Source organism: Lagenorhynchus albirostris, chromosome 17, assembly GCF_949774975.1.
Source record: "Lagenorhynchus albirostris chromosome 17, mLagAlb1.1, whole genome shotgun sequence".
Lineage (NCBI taxonomy): Eukaryota > Metazoa > Chordata > Mammalia > Artiodactyla > Delphinidae > Lagenorhynchus > Lagenorhynchus albirostris.
In genome coordinates this window covers 77569428-77595068 of record NC_083111.1, presented here as the reverse complement: position 1 = coordinate 77595068, position 25641 = coordinate 77569428, and the positions used below count along the sequence as shown (strand labels likewise).

The 25641-nt window shown below is 45.8% G+C and overlaps 1 protein-coding gene and 1 pseudogene across 1 annotated transcript in view; both read left to right on the top strand.

Moving 5' to 3' along the window:
- Positions 1 to 25641, top strand: part of FAM135B (family with sequence similarity 135 member B) — a 160648-nt gene that overhangs the window by 57776 nt on the left and 77231 nt on the right. Inside the window, 2 exon segments of the mRNA XM_060127760.1 lie at positions 14367 to 14506; positions 22033 to 22103. Of these exon segments, the coding sequence (XP_059983743.1) occupies positions 14367 to 14506; positions 22033 to 22103 (211 nt within the window).
- On the top strand, positions 5537 to 5634 carry LOC132508460 (U6 spliceosomal RNA; annotated as a pseudogene).

Genomic DNA, 25641 nt, shown 5'->3' with positions numbered 1-25641 from the left:
GGAGATCAGCTCGGTGCTTTGTGACCACCTAGAGGGGTGGGATAGGGAGGGTGGGAGGGAGACGCAAAAGGGAGGGGATATGGGGATATGTGTATATGTATAGCTGATTCACTTTGTTATAAAGCAGAAACTAACACACCATTGTAAAGCAATTATACTCCAATAAATATGTTAAAAAAAAAGCCGTTGGGAAGGATCTAGTTTAGGAGAAGTTAACTACGTAAAATAAAGAAGGGAAAATCATTACAGTCATTAAAAGTTTACTTTTTCTCAGCCCCAGTCATATGGCTGCTGAGATGAACTACATGACTGAACCCCAGGAAACTCAAACAGACATTAAATAATGAGGAGGGACTTCCCTGGTGGCGCAGTGGTTGAGAGTCCGCCTGTCGATGCAGGGGACGCGGGTTCGTGCCCCGGTCCGGGAAGATCCCACGTGCCGCGGAGCGGCTGGGCCCGTGAGCCATGGCCGCTGAGCCTGCGCGTCCGGAGCCTGTGCTCCGCAACGGGAGAGGCCACAGCAGTGAGAGGCCCGCGTACCGCAAAAAAAAAAAAAAAAAAAAAAAAAATGAGGAGATGAGGTGTAATCACGAGGCATGTGATACCGTGGCAACCCAGCATGCAGTGGGGGAGGCCGACTCTGCCGGGATGTCGGAAAGGAGAGCTGCCCCCATCTCCTGCCCCCAGCTCATGCCAGGTGGGTGATGGCGGCTGTGGTGCACATCAGCAATTTTGCACGATCACCTCTGCGCCAAAGTGGAGACGTGCAGAAGAATTAGCCTGAGAGAAGAGGCCATCTGGTAATTGAATCTAAATCTGCAGTAATTGATTCTGAGGACACAGGCCCAGGTGTGCATTGATCTTGGAGGCCACTGGCCAAGCCTTGGCTGACACCCAGGCAGGTGCTGCTGCAACTTTCAGATGCTGTTTATAGAATTTGCTCCGACACAAAGGCATTGAAACAGCCTTGCAAACAGTCCTTCCGTGCCCCAGTGAGCACCAAGGGAGGCTGTTGAGGGGCAGGAGGAAGAGCCCTGGACTTGGAGGCTGGATTCTGGGTTCCACTGCTTGTTCTGCCCTTAGGCTGGAGTCTCCATCTTCTTGAGCCTCCCAGTTCCTATCTGTGAAATGGGTTTACAGAACTATGTGATTTCCTTTTAGCTAGTAGTCCCCACATGGATGTGTGGATTCTCAGACTTAGAATAGTGGCTCAGATGAAAAAGGACAATTTGTCTTCCTCAGTGAGGACTCAGTCTACCTTTGGAGATAACCAGGCTAATGCTCTACCTATTACTTTGCCAGAGACTTATTGAGCACCTGGTTTATCCAAAGCACTCACCTAGGTCACAGGAAAGACACTCAAATGACCATCCTATTGTCTGTGCTTTCAAGTAGCTTGTAGAATGATGGGGGAGGGGGTGGGCATGTGGGTGAGGATAAGGTGATTCCGAGCTGAATAAAGTAGAAGGTGGAATACACACAACAAAGGTGTGAACATGGATAAAGCGCACTGTTAATACAAATAATGACACCAATCACTGTCTTATCTAACTTTCACGATAACGCTTTAGAAGAAGAGGTTTTTATGGTTAGTTTACACGTGAAGGACATTAGGCTCAAAAAGCATAAGTAATTTGCAAGTGGAAAATTCAAAAACACTAATTTGAAAAGATGCACGCACCCTAATGTTCATAGCAACACTATTTACAATAGCCAAGATATGGCAACAACCCAAGTGTCCATGGACAGACGAATGGATGAAGAAAATGTGAGATACATATATATATATATATATATATATATATATATAATGGAATATTATTCTGCCATAAAAAATGAAATTCTGCCATTTGCAGCAATGTCCATGAACCTAGAAAATATTATGCTTAGTGAAATTAGAGGCAAATACTGTACTATATCACTTATATGTGGACTCTAAAAAAAATAATACAAACAAATGTATACAGCAAAACAGAAACAGATTCACAGGTATAGAAAATAAACTGGTAGTTACCAGAGGGGAGAGGGAAGGGGAAGGGGCAAGATAGGGGTATGGGATTAACAAACTATTTTATATAAATAGATAAGTAACAAAACTATGCTGTATAAAACAAAGGAATTATACCCATTATCTTGTAATAACCTATAATGGAGTATATACTATCTACCATACGTCAATCATTTTTTTTAAGAAGACTAAATGGAAAAATGTAGAAACAAATTACAAGTGAATGGAGAGTCTGAACTTGAATGCAGAGCTGATTCAGAGCCTGGGCTACTTGTAACTACAATGAATGGGAAAATCTCCATGAAGGGGTGACATTTGCAAGGAGACACAGGTTTTTGAGATGAGGATGAGGCTATCAATTCATTAAAAAAAAATTAATTGTGTTCTTTGACGCCAGGCTCCTTGCTAGAAGCTAAGAATGCAGTGGTGAGTGATGTGTTCTGCAGGCTCAGAGGAGAGTCATACAGAACTGCAATTGCACACGACAGGTGCTCTAAGTCAGCTGCTGCAGACTCCTCTGGGGTCAGAAGAGGGAGCAATGATCTGCCTGGGCCATTGAGAGGGTGTCTGAAGAAGGGACAAAACAAGCAGGGTCTATGATGAATGAGAAGAAGAAAGCTTAGTGGGAAAAAGGTCATAGGAAAAAGAATATTCAAAGAATATTCATAGATTACTGACTTTGAGCAAGCACTATGCTAGGACCTCTGAAAATTATCAATAACATAATTTGTATTAGTTTTATTAGCTTTTATTTCTAATCAGAAATGAACTTGTATTTGACATGGTAGAAGTCACTATTGGCCAGTAACTCCCTCCCCCCCAAATAATTAAGAAAGTAATTAGAACATTGAAAAGTAGTGTTCATTTTAGCGAACCATAGACATTGCTTCCTGTGATCTAGTTTGGTACTCATGACAATACCATAATTAGAGATTATAGCTGCATTTTACAGAAAGCAAAGTGATGAAAGGAACGTCACGTCGTTGTAATAGGGAAAAATCGAGACACTAACCCAGACCTCTTAGCAGTGCCCCTCCCCCCCCAGTCCCTGTGGTCTAGAAAGTTCTCTGACATTCCTCACGCCATCTTGCCGTATCTCTGTAATTGACCAAACACCCATTGATCACCTGTGATGGGTTATAAGTGCACGATTCAAAAGGTGAAACTGTTGGGGGAAATCATGACATTTATTCATGGGAAAAGAATGATAACGGCCTTCTTCAAGAACAGCGACTGTCTCATGTCCCCAGATCCATCGCGGACTCTGGAATTCTCAATATTTTTGATGAATGGGGTGTACGTGTGTTGAGGGGGTACAGTCAGAAATGGAGCATCTTCCGAATGCTGAGTGAACGTGTGGGATCCACATTCCCTCTAGGCTGCGACTGTCAGAGAAAGCTGCTGAAGGGGAGAGTGAAGTTGGCCAGGAGGATGGGGAGGGAGCAGATCCTAGCTCAATTCCTCAGGGTCCTACTCCCTGCAGTGTCAGCACCACGTGAGTGGGTGGTTGCCAGACACTCCAGCTGTGCTGAGACTGGTCCAGTTGTAGGCTGGAGCTAAGAAGTTCAGATCAAGGAGTATCTCAGTTGGGTCAGGGCATGGGGTAGACACCCTTGTGTCCTGCATTTGCTGTGTGGGAAGTCGAAGGTCAATTACTAGGTTCAGCCACTGCCAGGTCTGAGTCAGGATGACCCATCAGAGTCCAGGGCTCTAAGGCATGCAGACCAGCTCTGAGAGCCTGGGGGTATCTAGCGATGGAGACGGTTTGTGTTGGAGAGAGGAGAGCTGCCCTGGGGTAGTTTCCAGGTCCACGCACAGATGCACAGCAGAAGGACGAGATGCTGATGCAGGGAAGGGGGAAGTAGCGGCTGCAAGGCCACCCATGTCCTGGAGGACAGGCGCTCAGGTTCCTCTGGGCTGACACTGAGTTTAGAGGGAGAAGGAGTGAGATGAAAGCATGGGACTTCTGAGGGGCAAAAAAAATAACCCCTCTAGCTGCAGGGACAGATCTCAGCAGAGAGGCTGGGCTGCCCTGCACGTGGTTTGGAGAAACCATGTTCATTTGAACGAGGGGTGATGTTCAGCCCATGCATCTGGTAGGGGCAGTTGTCAGGGTAGCCACTGCCCTCAGATGCCACTGGCCAGTTAGCCTGGTCCCTTCCCCAAACCCTCGCATTCCCTGTAGTCCATAAATAAAGGATTTGTGCCCGGCACAGCAGATGGCCTCCAGGACACTGCCCGTCACTGTGCCCGGCACGCATTCTGATTGGTGGGTACCTGTGCTAACCATTTGGGGTATGTGTCCTAACAGACAGGGGTGTAATGGAGGAAGGTGAGGCATTGGAGGAGAGTCCAGGTGAGAATGGCCTTGACTGGGGGGAGCTCCACTCATTCACGGCTTGGGGAGGGGACAGTGGTGGGTTCTGCTCTTGGAGAGAGTTGGGGCCTGGGGCGCAGCTCTCTCTCTGGACTGGTCAGTCTTGGCCATAGCCATGGGACTGATCTACTGGAGGGGACTTCCGTCTCCGTGGAAGAGAAAGAGTGACCACCTGTTCTTACCTACTCTCGGCACTCCCTGATATTTTCCTAGCAAGTCACAACTGCCCCCTACATTCTGTGGTCTGCCATTAAGGCCAAGGTCACCTTGGGCTGGAGGAGGGCTCTGTGCTCCTTGGAACATGCCAGGCCCACGACTGGGCGGGGATGCTGCAGCTCTTACAAAGATTTGATTAGCTGCAATTGTGCTATACTTAGTTCTCCTTGGGAAGCACATGGCCGAGGCAGATGGCTCGGGAAAGTCTGAATCACATAAACAGGGCTCTTTGCCTCCCATTTGCTGGGTCTGATGACTTTTGAACAGAATGGGTTTCAGAATTAGAAGGTGGAGCCTTGGTTATACCCCTCTCAGAAAACCCCAGGCTGTATATTTCAGGCATACTTAGCACTGGCTGTGTGTAAGGGAACAGGATAGGTGTGGATTCTGGGTCATCTTGAGGACATAGCAGCAAACAGAGCCCTGAGCGGCAGGCTGCTTGAGCCCAGATTCAGTTCACTTCCACAAATGTTTATTAGACATTGTTGCCAGATTCTCAGTGATCGGACCCCTTGGAGCCTTGGTCAGTCATGCATTTGATAAATATTTGCCTGACCTAGACTTCAGGAAAAGACCTGGCTCTGTGCTAAACCGTCACCTGGACTACAGCTTCCAAACTGGTCATTTAGGGCCAGTTCAACCATAGTAGGTAATGTAGATTTTATTCTAAATGCAGTGGGGGGAGGGCGGTGATGAAGTCTGCTTGATATTTTATATGAAAAGACTAAAGAGTAGTCATAGTAGAAGGAGAAATAAAGTTGTCCATATTCTCTATTGAGAGAAGATTATGAAGTGACCCAGAAGGGATTCATCAGAGCTGCATTTTGAATGTTAAACCACAGGATTTATGGATTGGGTGAGAGGGTAAGGGAGGAAGAGCAATCAGAGATGACCAGGAAGTATTTTACTCTGTGTGGTTGAGAGACTGGGGGAGGGTGCTCGCCTCCGCAGCACATATGCTAAAATTGGAATGACATTAGCGTGGCCCTTGTGCCAGGATGACACGCAAATTCGGGAAGCGGTCCATGTTTTTTATTCACTTTGTTATAAAGCAGAAACTGTGTTGTAAAGCAGAAACTAACACACCATTGTAAAGCAATTATACTCCAATAAGGATGTTTAAAAAACAATTTATAATACCTAAAAGCAACAGGAGACTGAACAACAAAATTAGCCAAAAAAGAAAGAGTGCTGTAAGAATGATAATGTAAAAAAAAAATGATATAAAAATGAGGACCATTTTTTCTTCCATTATTTACCAGTAATCAAATAACAAGAAGTACTTGATTAAAAAAAAAAAGAGAGAGATTGGGGGAGGGACACAACCGAAGGTTCTGTATTGGGTATGTAAGTTTATGGTGTGGATTTGACATCCAGGGAGTAATGTCGAGTGGGCGAGGGATCAGGTCCACTCAGGACAAAGGTGCAACTGGAGTCAGGCATTTGAGGGTTCTCAGCTTGTGAGTGGCGTATAAAGCCTTGGAAACAGCAAGACGTAGATGGAGGTCTCCAACACAGAGGTGGGAAGAGCAGGAGGAGCCATCCCAGGGGGAGCAGGGAGGAGAGGGAAACCATGAACATAGCTACTTGCCATCAGCAGGCAGGCGGGGAGCGGGAAGGGGAAGCTGGGACGAAGTGAGAGAGTGGCATGGACATATACACACTACCAAACGTAAAATAGATCGCTAGCGGGAAGCAGCCGCATAGCACAGGGAGATCAGCTCGGTGCTTTGTGACCACCTAGAGGGGTGGGATAGGGAGGGTGGGAGGGAGGGAGACGCAAGAGGGAAGAGATATGAGGATGTATGTATACGTATAGCTGATTCACTTTGTTATAGAGCAGAAACCAACACATCATTGCAAAGCAATTATACTCCAATAAAGATGTTAAAAAAATAAAATTAAGATATACAGTGTAAAAAAGAAAAACAAACAAAAACAAACAAACAAAAACAAACAAACAAAAAAATAAGGAATCTTCTTCTTGCCACCCTGGTGAGTCAAATCATTATTGCCATTTTCGTCTGTGAACGAACTAAGGCTGGGAGAGTTAACATCTCACTGAAAGACTCCCAGCTATAAACAGGGAGATTCCTGAAACACTGTCTTTCCAGGCAGTGCCCACTGCCCTGTGCCAAGCCTGCTGTCTTCCCAGGATCAAGAAACAATTGAGGATTCCCTTTCCACTTCCCTCGAGAGTTCTGCTAGCAGCTGCTAGAATTCCACCGTGGATAACGTTTCATCGTCACATCAGCTGCACGCTTCTCTCCGTCCAGCAGTATATTCACTGCCATTTCTCCGAGACCACCTGTTAAATGTTAGACTCTGTGCCCGGTACACTCCTAGGTCATCTCATTCAACCCTCCCAACCCTTGAACTCCCATCCCCAGGTCACAGGGGCGGAAACCCAGGTTCAGACCAGGTAAGTTCCTTGTTCACAGGTGCGCGGTGTACAAATGGCAGAGCCCTGAGGAAATCCATGTCTTTGAACTCCAATCCATTTCTTGTCGTTACAAAAGCGTGAGGGGCAAGGCCATGGACTGGACTCTATAATTAGAATACAAATGGAAATACCTGAGACTGCACAGGGGTTAGGACCGATCGGAAGGAAGCCCAGCAGGGGAAGTCTTGGGCGACTGGAGTGTGTTAGAGGCGGCCCTCTGGCCTTTTACTTTTGAAATTACATAGCAGTGCACATTATTGGCTAATAAAGTGTTATCAAGTGCTAGCCTGACTGGGTTCATTCTAATAGGTAGGTAAAAAGGGTTTATAATTAAGTAATTAAGGCCACTCAGTGTTGATGGGAGGATGCTCACGGCTAAATTACATCAGCAGCCCTTGTTCATTTTCAGGAATTTAAAGGGTACTTTTTTCTTTCCTGTGTTCTTTGGTTTAGTTGCCCTCCTTCTGCAAGCATGAATTTCTGCCAGGCCACGGTCTCTGCTTTGTAACTCGAGTCTTCTTGCAGACTAAGATAGGAGTCAGACGTCCTGGGAACTGGAGCTTCCCCCCAACATAGGGAACCTTCCAAAAATCATCCCTTTGTATCCCTGCCTTCATTAATAACTAATTAATTGATTGATTCAGTGCGTATTTGAGTTTGAGTGAGTATAATACACAAGGCCTGCTGTTCCGTCATGCTAGGACTTCAGTTCTTTTTCTGTGAAACAGAAGTGATGGAGTATCGTGAGTGCGGTGAGGAGAGAAAGAAGTTGGGAAGTATTGCGCTAAACACTGCAGGCTAGCCCTTCTTGTTGCTGTACCGTCACCAGTGACTGGTATTATGTCTAACATTGTCTACGGGGTCGTTTAGTTAAATAATAAATGAGTAAACAAACTCAGAGATGAAAGAATGAAAAGAAGCACATGGTTTGGAGTCACCATCTACCGTTGATACATTTGCTGCTGAGGATGTAACTTAACCCAATGATCCTGCGTTCCCTCGTGAGGGAAATGAAGACTGTCATACCCAAGGTCAAGTGAGATGAGGAATATAAAGTGACTGGAACTCAGACGAACCAGTCGCGGGCTAACTTTTGTAGAGCAACGTGAAATGAGCCAGATGGTTTCGAGTCTGTTGTATCTTTACAGGGAAGTGACTTTTTCTTTTCTTTTTTTTTTTTTTTGTGGTATGCGGGCCTCTCACTGCTGTGGCCTCTCCTGTTGCGGAGCACAGGCTCCGGACGCGCAGGCTCAGCGGCCATGGCTCACGGGCCCAGCCGCTCTGCGGCATGTGGGATCTTCCCGGACCGGGGCACGAACCCGCGTCCCCTGCATCGGCAGGCGGACTCTCAACCACTGCGCCACCAGGGAAGCCTAGAAGTGACTTTTTCAAACCATAGAGTTATAAGTAACAACATCTGTGCCCAAACCCAGTTTGTTGTACAGAATTTGCTCCCTCCATTAAAACTGTTAAAGTAGCCTATATAAGATGTTTTAAATAATGCAGTGTATCTGGAAAGCTGAAAATTCGTTCAGACAAGGAGAAGTCTGTGGAGGTGAACAATTAAGGGACTTCTCATCCCTACTCCATGGATAGATGTTCCAGACAGGAACACCCCGCAAGGAACCCTATGATTGTTTTTGTTTTGTTTTGTTTTGTTTTCGTTTACTTTGTTTTATTGAAGTAGAGTTGATTTACAACGTTGTGTTAATTTCTGCTGTACAGCAAAGTGATTCAGTTTATATGTGTGTGTGTGTATATCTATATATACATACACACATACATTGTTTTTCGTATTCTTTTCCATTACGGTTTATCACAGGATATTGAATATAGTTCCCTGTGCCATACAGTAGGACCTTGTTTATCCATCTTGTTGTTTATCCATCTTGCTGGTTATCCATTCTATATACAGTAGTTTGCGTCTGCCAGTCGCAAACCCCCACTCCATCCCTTCCCCACTCCCCCTCCCCCTTAGCAGCCACAGGTCTGTTCTCTGTGAAGGACCCTATGATTGTTGATGACTGAATCTGTTTTGTTTTGTTTTAACCTATGACTTGATGCATAGCAGGTGATTCATAAGAATTTAATGAATTAATATATTTTATAGCAAAACCCATAGAAACATATTAATCTGGAGATATGGTTAAGGCTTACACTCACCTCTATGGGCAAACAAAATATTTAATATTCCATGTACAGAGGGTCAAGTAGAAAGTAAGAAAAACATTTGCTTTCTTTCAAATGGCAAAATAAAAATGACAACAAAATGCAGCCCTTTATTGATGTATCATCCGTCTGATACGCTTCAAGTACTGAAGGTGTCAGTATGTCCACAACTCTCTGGCTGTTCCACAGACGGGCTTGTGTCTCTAAATGCCCTGTTGGCAGACGTGCCAACGTGCCTCCCCCGTCGCATATTGTCCAAGAAGCTCTGAGATTCCACAGTGGACCAGGGTCCTTTTCTGAATGCCAGGCTAGGAGAAAACTGGGTTGCTTGGTCCCTTGCTCTGGGCTTCTCGTGGCCGTGCCGCTGCTCCGTTGAAGGTGATTCTCTAGAGTTCCGAGAAGGCTCGTCCTCTCAATGGTGAACTTGCTTCCACAAGCATCCCTACGGACCTCGTGGGCACAAGCCTCGGAACCCCAATGCCATCACTCTACAAAGCACAGCCTTTGTGCCAGGATAGATGGGGCCGCAGAGCTTTTCAGGTCACCGTGTAACAAAATCAGCCTTCTGCTTACAAACCCCTTGCCCGTGGGCAACGTCCAGAGTCGTCATTTCAGGCCCCAGCTTTCTTCAAAGTCCTTCTACTTCCAGGAACAAGCTTTCCATGCCTGATCCACACAGTATGTTAATACCTCCTACGTCAGGAAAAGTCTGTCCCAGTGTAACAGACCTCCCCAACTTCCAAACTCCAGAAAAGGTCATCAAGATCTTGGTCTCTTTGCTCCCAGAACTTCCTCCTCTGTCGAAGCAGACCGTTCCACTTGTACTCCTGTGATAGGGTCTCCAGGAAAGGTAGCCGCCTTGATGGAATCACAGAAGGTCACGCCACAGCTCTCTGCCCTGGCAGTGAGTGTGCAGCGGCCTTACCAATCCGACAAAGCTTATGTGATACTGAAGGTCATTCTGCCCATTCTCTGGAAAAACAGTGAACGTCTACTTCAGGTGGCTTTTTTCTTCTGCCTGCTCTTTGAAACAGTTAGAAACAATAATAAACCTTGGCTCCAAGGTGACTTTCTGTCCTTACTGTTCCTAGAAATAGCCAGACAGTTATCTAGTGTAAAGAGTCATCATCCTCCTTATCTTACCAGGAACTCTGCTTGGGTTTTGAGAATTTCCCGGTTATACATACACCTCTTTAGTTCTCATCTCATCTGAGTCTGACGTTCATCACGTAAATAAGCTGGACTTGACTCTTGCTTCACTTAAGCTCCTGTTTACTGTCCTGCCCGAGGCCACATAGCCAGAAAGCAGTGGGGCAAGTCTAGGACACCTATTTTTGCTTTGCTGAAGGAGATCCTGTTCTAAACCGTATAAACTCCAAGGTTCTGACCTTGAGTTGCTCATAATCTGACCTAGCTTTTTCAACTTCCATGAACTCTAATGTTTTGGAAGGTTCTCCCATATGAATGTGGCCTGGGTTCCAAGAAGTGCCGTGATAGCTTCCTAGAATCGTTGTTTTCAAATAGCCCAGACCTCACCCAGCCGTCCTCAGGCCTGGAGGGCTGGAAGGGGTCCCCCAGGGTTTTGAGTGCTTAGTGCAAACCTGATTCTCTGGGGGAGCTCCTGTGTACTGGCAGAGCTATGACCAGGTTCCCAGAGTGGGAGTGAGATTCCGTCTACAAGTCAATGCCCATGAGAGCTCCCCGGCTTGGACTCTGGGGTAGAGGGTCCCTGTCAGATAAGCACACCTGTGCTTTGTAATCTGCGCTCACAGAGCCCTCTGGGGCTGGAGGGGGCTCTCAGCAGAGGGAGGGTAACTTGAGTTGTAAGCATTTAGAGGCACATAAGATATGCAAAGTATTGGTATCAGTCATTTGGGGGGAAAGAAACAGCAGAACCTAAACATTTTTTACTCTTGCTTTCTGGTTTGAAGTTCCAGATTAAACTGTTTGGACAATGGGAGCCGCTGAAGAGGTGTCTCTCGCATCTGCTCTGCTCCCTTTTTTCTACTGCCCTCCTCTTCCTTCTATCCCCTTCTCTTGCCCCTCCCACCTTCTTTCCATCAGACTTGTTTTCCCTCAAAGTTCTAACTCTCCTTTCAGATACTCATCCATGGTATCAACCCTGACGCATACAAAAGAAGACAGATATGTAGGAAGACTAATCTACACCTTCTCATTGGACCACTGGTCTGGTCTCCAAACAATAAGTAAAAACAGTCTAAAGATAATCTCGAGGCTTATCCATGTTGCTGCAAATGGCATCATTTCATTCTTTTTTAATGGCTGAGTAATATTTCATTTTATTTATATATACACACACACACACACACACACACACACACACACACACACACACACACACACACACACACACACACACACACACACACACACACACACACACACACACCCACATCTTCTTTATCCATTCCTCTGTCAGTGGACATTTAGGTTGTTTCTGTGACTTGGCTATTGTAAATAGTGAAGTAAGTCAGACAGGGAAACACAAATATATAATATCACTCATATGTGGAATCTAATTAAAAATGATATAAATGAACTTATTTACAAAACAGAAGCAGACTCACAGATTTCAAAAACCTATGGTTTTACCAAAGGGGAAACAAAGCGGGGGATAATTTAGGAGCTTGGGATTAATTTACACACACTACTATATAGAGAGTGGATAGCCAGTGGGAACCTGCAGTACAGCACAAGGAACTCAAGGTTCTGTAATAACCTATATGGGAAAAGAATCTGAAAAAGAAGGAATGTATGTATATATATGACTGAATCACTTTGCTATACACCTGAAGCTAACACAACACTGTCAATCAACCATACTCCAATAACATTAATAAAAAAAAGTGTCAGAATGTTTGAAATAACACTTGGGATATACCAAGACATGTTCTTTTTACCAATGTAACATTACAAAAGGATAAAAAAAAAACAGATGAGTTTGTGATTTCAACAACAACAACAACAAAACAGTCTAAAGAGAAAAGTGGCTTTTTACCTCACTGCTAGGAAGCGGCAGCCTCCCAAGGTATGAACAAGGTCTTTCAGAGTAGAGAGAGCAGGCACTGCCCTCACCTCTAGGTGTCCAGAACCTGGTGCATAAGAGGGTGAGGAGAACAAGGTGTGAAGGAGCGCCCTCTGTATCCTGGGCCTAATGAGGCCCCTCGGGATGCCGCGATCTTCTGTAAATACTGCTGAGTCCTGTGATCTAGTTCGTCAATCTGCTCAAAACCAGAGGAGCTCAGTCTCCCATAGATATGTAGCCGGTGGAAATGTATTCAACAGAGAGTGCTACGACCTTTCTCGAAACACAATGAAAAAGTCATCCTACTGCATTTTGCATGCCTAGGACATGCTTGCTCTTCAGATCTTGATTTATTTTATCCTCTTCTGTCTACGCTGATCCCAGAAGGTCAGTGTGTGGAGATGCCCGTTTTTCACGTGGAAAGGCTGCTGTTACGAGGAGTGATGTCACTTGCCCAAGAAGGCAAGTGATTGAACTGTTTTTCTGGCTGTCCCTCCAGGTCCTAGATGGCTCAGTGTTGCTCTGACCTTCAGAGTATTTACCCCATCCATCCTCTGCCACGTTGTCGGTCTGGCTTATAGATCAACCAGGCCTTGACAGTGATAGAAAAAGGGCTGGTGCAGCAAATAAAAACAGAAGGGCGTTTGCGCGCAAGGATCCCTTCTGTTGAAAAGCCACATCAGTTTGAATCCAACAGGTCTCAACAGGGCTGTGTCAGGCCAGAAATTTTATTTCCTTCACGATGAAGTGCAAATTGGAGCGTGAACGTCTGCACGGCCTTGGAAAGACCTGGGATTTTGCATTTCTTTTTCCCTACTCTGAAGCTACAATGCAGGTGTTAAGCGTCACTGTGCATGGGGAGGTGACAGTAACCCTTTGTCCCTGTTTCCAAGGGACTGTTCCAGCCAGCTGGGGACACTGCACAAGGCACTCCAGCCGTTTTCCTTTGCTGGTTGGGCTTTTTAAAAAAAGTTCTTGCTTCCCTTTGCAATCACACTATTTCCGTTTTTCAGTAGAGCTTCATAGCATACCTGTCATTTGCTAGGAAATGGGTGCATTTTATTCATTCACCCAAGACGTCTTTTGTCAGTTGTTAAGTAGGTGGATGTGAGGATGAATCCACACAACGCCTCCTCATATAGCGACTGTCGTGACACCTCCCTCCCCTTCTTTGAGGCTTGGTCTCTTCATCTGTGGTGAAAACTTACCCTAGCAATTTTCTGTGAGGATTAAGGAAAGAAACACATTTGCAAAGCACTTTGGAAGCTGTGAAATACCACTAGGCCATTCTTATGAATGAGTTATCTTTGCTTTATATTATATAAATAGCACCATTATTTATTTTAGAAGATTTCTATATTTTTCCAACTCTGCAGTTTGTGTGTTAAGTGATTTGGAAGAATTCACCCATTTTCTCTTCATAGTAACCCTGGTCAGTGGATGCAGGAAGATCTCTTAACCTCCTTGAGTAGGTTTATCTTCTTGAAATTCAACTTCACTTTGAGACAATGTTTAGGGATTAAGGTACATTTAGAATGCACTGGAAGACATGGGATTGAGCAAGTTCCTTAAAAAACTGGATATCTCATGTAATTAGAATTAGCACATTTATCGAAAACTCAAGACAGAGCATCCTTCATATCCTACGTGCTGTACGAACAACACTTTCAGGAGAGAGAGATTCTGTGGACGCTAGGATATCCTTGTAGAAGACCCATTTCTGTTTTTCTCTCTCTGCTTTTCTCCTCGTTATTTTCAGGAGAGGGGGATTATGGAAGGCTTTATGCAGGAGGGGTTATGTGAGCAGGTAAAGAATTCAGCAGGTACTAATTTCCAGCCAAGGAACACTGCCCACTGCACGACAGGTGATTTAGCCAAGATCCTATGACTTATAAAGGACTGAAGAAGGTTCTTGCTGAGATGCCATCCCGATTCAGTGACCATAGATCTTGTGTGATGGAATCACATTCATCTGTGGCTTTTGGTCTTTGGGAATTGGAATGCAGTTTGGGGCCATTGTTTTCCTTGAGCTGGACTGACCCCCAAGGAGGCCGCAGATCCAGGGCAGGATGGGAGTCATGAGCTGCTACCGGTTCTTGTTTTGCAGACAGCGGCAGCCTGCACTCAGCCTGTGTCCACGAGAGCACTGTGCACAGCCGAGTCTTTCAGATCTTATACAGGAACGAAGAGGTGCCCATCAACGATGCCGTGATCTTCCGAGCTCATTTGCTCTTAGATGGTGAAAGGGTAAGTCCCGGAATCTTCCACCAGCCACGAATGGCTTTTCCCTCCTGTGCCTTTTGTATCCAGTGCTAGGAGAATGGGACGTGAAGGAGACGTTGTACATTTGCTCTGAAATCTGACAGATTGGGACTGGGGATTGCAGAGCATTCCTGCACTTCCTGATTTATTCCTTTTTGTACTCATGCTTTCGTTTGTATACTTGCTTGTTTCATGTTCCAAGCGGGTCCCATTGACTGACTTGCTGACTGCCTTACTCATTCCTCCTTCGCCCATTTGCTCGTCTTTCTGGGCCTCCGTCAACAGGTCAGTCGGCAGGTGTTTGCTGAGCATCTGCTTTGTACAGAGCTTGGGGCGGGCCCTCGGATGATGGGCAAAGCTGAAGAAGGCAGCAGGGCCGATCCCTCAGACGATGGGTGCTCCATCAGAGAAACAGATATACAGACAGGCCCTGGTAGCTGAAATGCACTGTACCGGCTGCATGTGCAGAAGAACAGGGGGCACCAAGGTTGGAGATGAGCTCTGTGGGAGGACATCAACGGCTTAACAAAGGAGCTGGCTTTGGGATGCTGGGACTGAGAGTCCATCAGACTAAGAAAGAAGAAGGGCATCCCGTACAGGGGGAAACAGCGTGAGTCAAGGCCCAGAGGCCTTGGAGCAAGTTGATTGAACATTTCCTATTTATGAGATTAACATCTGATAGTAACCTGATATTAACATCAAATGTTTCAAAATTTATGGTTACTGGGGGGAAATGGAGGGACAGATTGGCATGTTGGGATTGACATATACACACTACTATATATTAGTTAGATGACTAATAAGGACCTACTGTGTAGCACAGGGAACTCTAGTCAATACTCTGTAATGACCTATATGGGAAAAGAATCTAAAAAAGAGTGGCTAAATGTATATGTATAACTGATTCACTTTGCTGTACACCTGAAACTAACACAACACTGTAAATCAGCTATACTCCAAAAACATTCAAAAAATAAAAAAATCACTTGTACCTTTAAAAAAAATCAGATGTTTCAAAAGAATATCTGAAGTCTAAACCGTTTTTCTCACTCCCCCAGCCCCACCTCGAATACTCATTACCGCATGCCAGCTGGTCATTCCCTGCTAGAGCATCTTTAAAGATGTGGAAGTATACTCCTGCTTTAGGAGAGCCCAATCAGACACGTGTCCCCTATAGGCATCCCCTACAGGCGTGATAGCACGCATAACGACTTCTACTGGCCATCTAATACTCCTCTCATGTCCTGTGGCTTTTTGTTTTTTTTTAAAGTTTTGTATTCAGTTGACTTTTTAAAAACATATATTTATTTATTTATTTGGCTGAGCCAGGTCTTAGCTGCAGCATCCGGGATCTTTGTTGCCACGCACGGGATCTTTTAGTTGCGGCATGCGAGATCTAGTTCCCTGACCAGGGATCGAACCCAGGCCCCCGGCGTTGGGAGCACGGAGTCTTAACCACTGGACCACCAGGGAAGTCCCTCCCATGGCTTTTTGTCCACATCTTTTATGCTTGAGGTAGTGACGAGTTCCCCTGTTTGGCTACACGTGAAAAGCTGTCACTGATTCTTCATTTATGAATCCATCCATTCATCAAAGATCTGTTGAGCACCTGCTGTGGGCTAGAGATGAAAATCATGAACAAGAAGATACCCCTGGTGTCTGAGAGCTTACGTTTTAACATGAGATCAGTACTTCACCAGGCAATCAAATAAATACCTCCTGTATATTCTATCGCTGAGCCTTCCCACTGCTTCTCGCTCAGCTCACTCATCCATGAGGTACACTCACAAAGGTAAGAAGAGCAGGAATTTTCACCCCTGTTGGAGGTCCTGTGAAACTACAGCTGGACCCAGAGTGGAAGAGAACTCATGGCAGGCTCGCTGTGCGAGACCTGATGCTGCCTCCTGATGGATACTCAGATTTCCAAGAGCTCAGCTTCAACACAAGCTTCACACGAGATGGCGACTGCTTCCTGGAGGGGAAGTGGCGGACGGGAGGGCTCCCTGAGCAGCCAGCACTGAGGTGAGACCACACGCTGAGGAGGGGCCAGGCATCCCGGGAGGAGGGCACAGCTAGGACAAAGGCTGTGAGGTGGGAATGAGGAGGTGCTGAGGAGTCCTGCAGGGACTGACCCCGAGGTACCCAGCCATCGGCATTGGTTGCTTTCCCTGAGTTGCCCCCACACCTTCGTAAGTCAACTCTTTTTAATGAACTGAGCGCATCATCTGCTTCTTTCCCGGACTCTGGTGGACACAGGTAGTTTAGGAGAAGATACTGGAGCTGGTTTTGAGGGTTAAGGGACTCCCAGTTGGGCTTCCTGCACAAGCTCAACTTCCCCGAATTCTACTAAGGAAAGTCACTTGATTTCTCACGGGCCGTTGTCCTTTGGCACGTTGATCTCAAAGACCTTCCTGGGGAGAATGGTTGTGACTGGAGGCTGGGTTTGGACATTACTCAGGTCTCTTGGTCATTATTCCATCTTAATTCCATCAGACTCTTCCTCCTGCCCCTAACAGTTTAAAGCTTTTCAAGGTTAATGTTTCCCAGCACTCAAGTTTAGCCTCACGCGACTTTGCAACAAGCCATAGTTCAGAGGTTGAACAGGCAGTGTGTTTGCCAGCCTGGGTTGTAGTCTTGTACATATTTTGTACAAGACTTTGTTCATACGGTACATATTATTTTCTTCTGCATATAAAATCACTTATCTCTACAAGCTAATAATTTATTGTTGTTTTGGGGGTAATCCACATGGCAGCAAACAGCGTTATCATTAATCATTACATCCAAATCAGTGACAATTAAAGTTAATTGGATAAGTTCATAAAAGGCGTATCTCTGGAATGCATGCATTAGCTCTAGTGAATACCTGTTTATGGCAGCCAAAACGCCATATAGCCAGCTGGCCAGAGCTCACGGTCTTGCATGTACGTAGCCATCAGTGTGAGTGGCAGGCATATACGATGCCAACACGTCAAGCATACCGTTTCCTGGGCTATGGGAAGTGCAGACACGGAGAAGATTCAGCCCACACAGTTAGTGCCCAAGTAAATGTAAGAGATGACCATGGACAGAACTAATCACAGCTTAAGGCACAAATGTTTTCATAAAAGTTGCAAAGAAGCAGGGAGTGTGGAGTAGGATAGGTATATTATTTATATACACTTTGTGTAACACCCCCCCAGAAGATTTGGGAAGGCTGACAAAATACACAGAATAGTAAAAGGGTAAAAATAGCAATAGAGTGAGCCAAAGTACAGGAAAAACACAAAAGGGAGCTAAAGCCTGAGTTAAATGTAACAGACCAGAATGCACACGCATAGTTCTGGACCTTTGCAGATGTTGGCCCACACGTTCAGTGCTGAGCTTCCCAGCAGACAAGGCAGAGAAGATACAGTTATTAGCAGCAAGTTGCTTAATGTCCTGAAGAGGAAGAGGAACATGTTACAGAAAATAATCTTTGTGCACAAGGTTGCATTTTTTTTTTTTTTTTTGCGGTACGCGGGCCTCTCACTGCTGTGGCCTCTCCCGTTGCGGGGCACAGGCTCCGGACACGCAGGCTCAGCGGCCATGGCTCACGGGCCTAGCCGCTCTGCGGCATGTGGGATCCTCCCGGACCGGGGCACAAACCCGCGTCCCCTGCATCGGCAGGCAGACTCTCAACCACTGCGCCACCAGGGAAGCCCAAGGTTGCATTTTTTAATTGAAGTATAATTGATTTACAATGTTGTGTTAATTTCTAGCGTACAGCAAAGTGATTCAGTTATATATATATATATATATATATATTCTTTTTCATACTCCTTACCATTATGATTTATTACAGGAGATTGAATATAGTTCCCTGGACTATACAGTAGGACCTTGTTGTTTATCTATTTTATATATAGTAGTTTGCATCTGCTAATCCCAAACTCTCAGTTTATCCCTCCTCCACCCCCTTCCCTTTTGGTAACCGTAAGTTTGTTTTCTATGTCTGTGAGTCTGTTTCTGTTTTATAAATAAATTCCCTTGAGTCATATTTTAGATTCCACATGTAAGTGATATCTTATGGTATTTGTCTTTCTCTGTCTGACTTACTTCACTTAGTATGATGATCCCTAGGTGCACCCATGTTGCTGCAAATGGCAATATTTCATTCTTTTTTATGGCAGAGTAATATTCCATTGTATAGATGTACCACATCTTCTTTAGCCATTCACCTGTCGATGGACATTTAGGTTGCTTCCATGTCTTGGCTATTGTGAATAGTGCTGCTGTGAACATTGGGGTGCATGTATCTTTTCGAATAAGAGTTTTCTCCGGATATATGCCCAGGAGTGGGATGGTTGCATCTTTATGGGCTCCAAAAAGAAAAGCATTTCTCAAAGTATGATTCCTAGATGCACCATGTCCTAGTCCCCTGGCAGTACTTTTTTAAAACTCAGATTCTTAAGCCCAGCCCAGACCTAGCCCAGGCAGTCTGACCGCAAAGCCTGTGTTTGTGACCAGTATGCAGGCCTGGGGGTGGAGTTATTGGACGAAGGGGTCCTTTAGGTGGTCAGGCCCATAGTAAGTTGGAAATAACTATAATAACTAATATTTGTTGAGAATGGGCTTTGTTCACACACTGTGTTAAGCCCTTTATGTGCATTTTCTTACATAGTCGCACAATAGCAGTGATCTAAGGGGTAAGTGTAATCATTTCACCCCCATTTTACAGATGAAAAAACAAACAAACCTAGAGAGGTTGATTGGCCCAAGGTCACACAGATACTTAATAAATGGAGAGCCAAGCTTTGTACCCATGTAGCTTGACTTCCAAGACTGCTTTCTTATCTCCCCAGCTATGATGCAGCTCAGGAGAGAAGTTCATAAAGGAGGAGAAGATACAAGGGTTACTACTGTTATGAGCAGAGTTGAAATCAGCTAGCGTGAGATTGTACAACCCACAACACAGATGAGACCCTGGGAAAAGGCGGAAGAAGTGAGGAACCCTTGACTGAATCTGGGCTTTGGAGCCCAGATTAAGCCTTGGAAGTGTCTTTCTTACAGCAAGTCTCAATTTTTTCATTTATAAGTGAGGCCAATATGTCTTAATTCACAGTTTTATCCACATTAAATAAGACAGTATATGACAGTGGTAGCTGTCCTGTGTAGTATCTGCTACACGGTAACTCCTCTGTAATCCTAGCTGCTGTTCTTATTTCCACTACTATGTGAAACTGTTGCCCGATGCTAAAAGAGTCATCTGCCTGGGAGGCTGAGGTTAGCTGATGTAAGCTATTATATAGAGGATGGATAAAGAGCACAGGGAACTCTATTGGATAACCCGTGATAAACCATGATGGAAAAAAAGATGAAAAAAGAATGTATATATATGTATAACTGAATCACTTTGCTGTACAGCAGAAATTAACACAACACAGTAAGTCAACTATACTCCAATTTTTAAAAATCGCCCTTGAACGGAAGCAATCCTTTTAACGAAAATAAGGTAGGGCAATGGAAGGGCATGCGTGCGTGAGTGTGTGCGTGTGTGTGCGTGCACGTGTGAATGTGTGTGTTTGGAGGAAGGGGCAGGTAGCCAACAGCCAATGAAGAAAAATGAGTGGCTAGAGAAACCAGTGACTGCATTCTGGGGCGTCTTGCAATTAAAGATTTATTGAGACATCAGTGAAGTCATAGCCAGGCTCCATCCAACCACAGCTGATCTTGGGCCTGGATTTCTCTCCTTGTTCCAAAGAAATTGCAGCAAGTTTAAAACTGGAGCTTACAGCGAATTTTTGTTAAGTAGGCAAATGCATGCTTGGAGGTGGTTAGGAGGACTTGCTCTGCCAGTCTTATTTCCCAGGAACTGGTGACAAGAGGCTGTGTTGCTTGGGTTGTGTGTATGAAGCCGGGTAAGTGATTATGCAAAACAAAGCTAGGAGAGGAAGTTATTCATAGTGCTTGGATTGAGCAAAATGTTAACTTTTAAATGCTTAAAAAAAATTTTTTAAACAAATTTTAAAACCCTGGGGAGCTAAAGATAAATTCCATCCATATGTCTCTGCCTGAGCTGTGCTTCACCAGGAGCACGTTTCCAAAGAGGCCTTTGGGTAAGAGATTTCCATCCCTACAGAATGAGGATATTCTTGCAAAGAAATAAAAACCAAGGGCGGGGGGTGGAGAAGAGCTTTATTTATCCTTTAAGATACACGAATACTTTCCGTGGGCGGGACCTTGTCCCTGGGGATCCAGAATGGATTAAGACTAGTCTCTCCCATAACGATACCAGATGACAGGGGATGTTGGGTAAGAAAAGGGCCCGGGGGGAATTAGCCACAGTCAGATGGATTTTGTCAGAGAGTCCCCTGAGCCCGACCCAAGTGGAGCTTCTGAATGCCAGCCCAGCACGGCCAGATCCATGGATTGTTTTTTCAGAAGCTGGAAACCTGCAATGGAAATGTGAAATCGCCTGATTTTTAAATGTTTTCTACTTGTTCAAAACATTGTAAAAAATACGATCAGGACTAAGCAAAAGGTGTCTGCAGCTAATATTGGTCTCTTGGGCTTAGAACGCAAAAGTTGTAAAGCTGAGACAATTTTATAGAAGTGTTGAATGCTGAGATAGGAAAAAACACAGGGTTTTGTGGGTCACAGAGGAGAAGGGGTCCATCCCGCGTGGCTGTGGGGAGGAGATTACGCCCTGTCACAGGTGTGTAGTACGTATCTGGGTTTCCTGAGTAGGGACATCAGCTAGATCCGGTACTTAGCAAGTGACTCTCCTGGAGGTGGGGATGATGAGGTGTTACGTTTGGGAAAAGAAGAGCCGTGGGTTACCATCTTTTAGATGTACCTGAGAAGCTGGCAGGTAGAACAAATAGATTCCCATGCTAATGAATGAAAACTGATTTCTTTTTTAAAAGCTAAGAATGGAAACAGTCATGGATAGGACATGAAATGCTAAAGTGTCTGAAAGCATAAATGGTTAGATGTAATGGATCTCAAGACAAAAGTGAAGGATACGCTTTCGTGTAAAGCTGGGCTGCCTTGGGAACTGACGACTTTTCTGAGCATCAGCTCCCTCCTCTGTGAACCTGAAGCATAGCGTCAGCCCCTCGAAGGTACCAGCAGTAACACCACCTCCGACATTGTCCATCTCCAGCCAAGCGGGGTTTCCTCTCTGCACACTCACTGCTCCAACCTTTCCAAAGCACGCGCCACAGAACACTTCACTCCTGCTTCCGAGGATTCCAGATCACATCTGTTCTGGATATCAGGTGCTCAAAAGTCCTGCAATCTAGAAAACTCACTTAACTTTTTTTTCCTGCAAATTGGCTTTTCCCCAAATTTGACATACATCCCTTCCTTCACCTGTCCATGTAATACAGGTACCGCATTCAACTAGAATTCCACAGAACGTGCATGGAAATTCTGCTTTACACATAAGTGACATTAATTTTGCTGTGAGCTCCTTCTTCTAAACTTTGGGAAACCCGCCGGCTACATGTTTCATTTGGACCAGTCCTTAAACTTTGTTTCTCTTCTAGGTGGAAGAGGCACTAAGTGAAGTCGATTTCCAACTCAAGGTGGATTTGCACTTTACAGACAGTGAACAACAGTGAGTGTCCTTGGAATCCTTGAATCGTGATAGTAGAGTTTCCTTTGCCCAACACTTTTCCAGCCCTGAGGTATCCTGATGGCCATGACCTCAGAACATCCCTTAGAAACCCGGTTCTTGATCAGCTACAGAAACGAGGGCAAGGAATATCTATGTGGTCGTTTAGAGCTGCATGTATTTTAGGCAGGTAGCTCAGAGGCTGCAGACACAGAGAACTCCTGACTTCCTGCTCCATGAACCGGCACCTTCTTATATCCGAACCCGCCTCCGTACACTTGCAATGCAGTATTAATTAGCTCTTTAGATTAATGTCCATATGAGGCTGCGGATCTCAAGGCCCCCTTCTGAATCAAAGGAGAGCCTGCCGGGACCCTCATCTTTACACTGAATGTCTGCTATGACGTTTCCACTTTCTGAAAATGGAAAATCCATTGACGTACGTTGAAAGTCCATCAGCTTCCTGCTTATCGGATTCAATAATTCTGTTCTTTCATGTCATGAATAGATAGTCCTTTTTTCAGGTATGAAAAAGTCCAGTCGAATGTATTACCAAAACTCCAAACTCTCATCCAATTTATAACTTCTTTTCACTGACACTGTGCCTTCGCTCCACTGCACCCCTGCTCCAGGCGTTCTCGGGGTAGGAAACTCCCGCTGCAGCAGCTGGGCATGGTGAGCAGCTTGATACAGCCTCCTGTCTTCCCCCTGGGGTGTGTGGGTCTTGCAGGGCCAGGCACAAGGAGGAGGGAGGAGATTGCAGGTGGGGCAGGGAGTCATACGTGATGGGTTCAGTGGCAAGCAGGGCTCTTAACGGGGTAGCTGCTCGATCACCGCTTTCTCCGCTCCTGGGGTGTTCTTGTGTCTTCCGTGGAGCTATACCCGTTAGGCGGTCTCCCTCTCCCCCAGCCTCTGCTGTTCTTTGATATAATGATGCCTCCTATGGTTGCGTCATTCGCTCCTTGCAGGAAGCTCTTTTGGCAGATTTTTCTCCGAGGAATGCACATCTGGCTCTTGGATAATGGACACAAGCACTTTCATCCTCATCTCACACTGGTGGGGACCCCCGCCCCAGTGCTGCTGACTCTTCTTTGGCCAATCCAGCCACCCTCAGCTTCTCTCCTGAGGGCCTTTGCAGGATAAGTCAGGCACCAGGGCCTGTGCTCCCCCAGGGGACACAGAGCATGCTCACGTGAAGACTCCCCTCATTAAGCTTAAGGTGAAAATGGACGCCCTTCTTTTCCATCTGTTCTATTAGCAGAATCTCAGCACAGTCTGACCACTTCGGGGAAATTAATCCTCACTTCTGATCTCTACAGCCTCTTCAGCAAATGCTTCACCTTCTCCAGTGGAGAATGGGAGACCGGGTGGCCAAGGGGCTAGTGCTGGCGGAATGGTTGCCCGACCCCTTCAAATTTCAAAGGCACTGTTAGCGCTTTGGCTCCCTTCCCAAGGACTGTCCCATCCCCGAGATGTGTCTGATTGTTATGGGAGTTTTCATAACACGGGGCATTGAGTCAGAGGGGATCTGAACCACAGATGGACCACTACTAAAATGTCAGAAACCTGACTGTGTCTGTGCTTTGAGAATAGACATCTGCTGATGGGTATGTACTGTAGATGGTCATGCCTCATCTCTGGGCTGGCCGGAGGATCTGTCCAAGGTCCTGCCGCTGCGTCTGGGCTCAACATCACAGATCCCTCACTCTTGGGGTCTTTATCTGGACCCCAAGCCCCTCTGGACACCTGCTTCTCTCATCACTTCTGCTTACCTTGTGGTGGGATGGTGGATGCTTGAGAAATCTTATCTCCCTCACACCATCTCCAGGACTTATTGTTCTAGCACCATATTGAACTCAGAAGCCCCATAAGAGGCTGACCTTCTTTCTAAGCTATAAACTCAGAAATGAAGTCCTCGTCTCTATTGCTCTCATATTCCCTCTCAACTATTTAGGGTTTCTGTCATTCACTCATTTTATTAATTTTATTAACACCCCCTGCCCTATCTTCCTGTGCCCCTTCATTCAGAAGTATTCATCCATAGCTCCCTGGTAGACATTTCCATTTGATCACAGAACCCTGCCATTGATCCCAAACCCAGCCTGGAAGTCATTCCCTACCCAGCTCGCCAGGCAGCCTCAATGATAAGTTATGGTGGACACAATAGATGTGACCTTCTTACCATCAAAACAGTAGTTAATGGAGAGGCTGTGTACAGGAGATTGGCCCAAACAAAGTGTATGGAGTTTCAGCAACAGGCTCTGTGCTCATTGACTGTGAGACACTGGGTGCATCCCTGCCCTTTTCTAACTCTCAGTAGCGTCATTTATAAAATGGGCATCATTATAGATTCTGTACTTCATAGGTCTTTATGAAGATTAAGAGAGGTGATACCTAAGCCAGGCCAAGGGCACGGATCAATGTCTTCTTCCTCTTCGTGGCTTCCTAGATGCAGGTGGGGCCAGTTTCCATGTGTCACTTCCTCCCTATAGTACAAAGCACTTAACAACGATCAGAGCAGAGCGTCTCATGGAGTGTGCGCTTAGCTAACAGGAACAGGAAGCCAGAGGCTAGGGAAGAATTGAAAATGCCATATTTTTTCATTTTCATAAGTTGGGTTTAAGGGTGACAAGACATCCGTAGCACATCCTGGGGATAGACTTTTGGCTTTGAAACATGACCCAGGCAGTCAGCTTCTTTGTAACCATTTAGGCTTGAACAGGATCAAAATAGAGAAGCATGGCATCTAATGTCAGGGGCAGAAGGGCTCTTGAGGTCCATCCCGTCCAGTGGTTCTCAATGTGGGTGGGACAGTCCTGTCCCCCAGGGAATTTTGGCCATTTCTGGGGACATTTTAAATTGTTACACGGGGGGTGGGTGGGTGCTACTGGCTTCTAGTGAGTAGAGTCCAGGGACGCTGCTGAACATCCCACAATGCACAGGACTGCATCCCGGCTCCCCGGCAAAGCATTGTTCAGTCCCCAATATCAATATCACCGAGGGTGAGAAACAGTGCTCTAGTGTAACCTCACATTTGAACCTGCTACTCTGCAGAGACCCATGAACATGTGCTTGCGCAGACAGGAGCTCACGTCTCCCCATTATATCCCATTCTGTCCCTGGACACTTCTGCTTATCAGGAAATTCCTCTTTACTTCAAGGGACAAGTCATCCTTCTGTGCCTTCCTTCAGTTGCCCTCAAGTTCAGTCCTTGTAACCACGCATCAAAATTCTCAGTCTGGGGGCGTCCCTGGTGGCGCAGTGCTTGAGAGTCCGCCTGCTGATGCAGGGGACACGGGTTTGTGCCCCGGTCCGGGAGGATCCCACATGCCACGGAGCGGCTGGGCCCGTGAGCCATGGCCGCTGAGCCTGCGCGTCCGCAACGGGAGAGGCCACAACAGTGAGAGGCCCGCATACCGAAAAAAAAAAAAAAATTCTCAGTCTGGATCGCAGTTCAGGTACACAAGTCATCTCTTTAAGTCATCTCTTCCCCTTCAGTTGAACACCAGGGCTCTTTCTCTGTGTTTTGCATTTTTTGTTT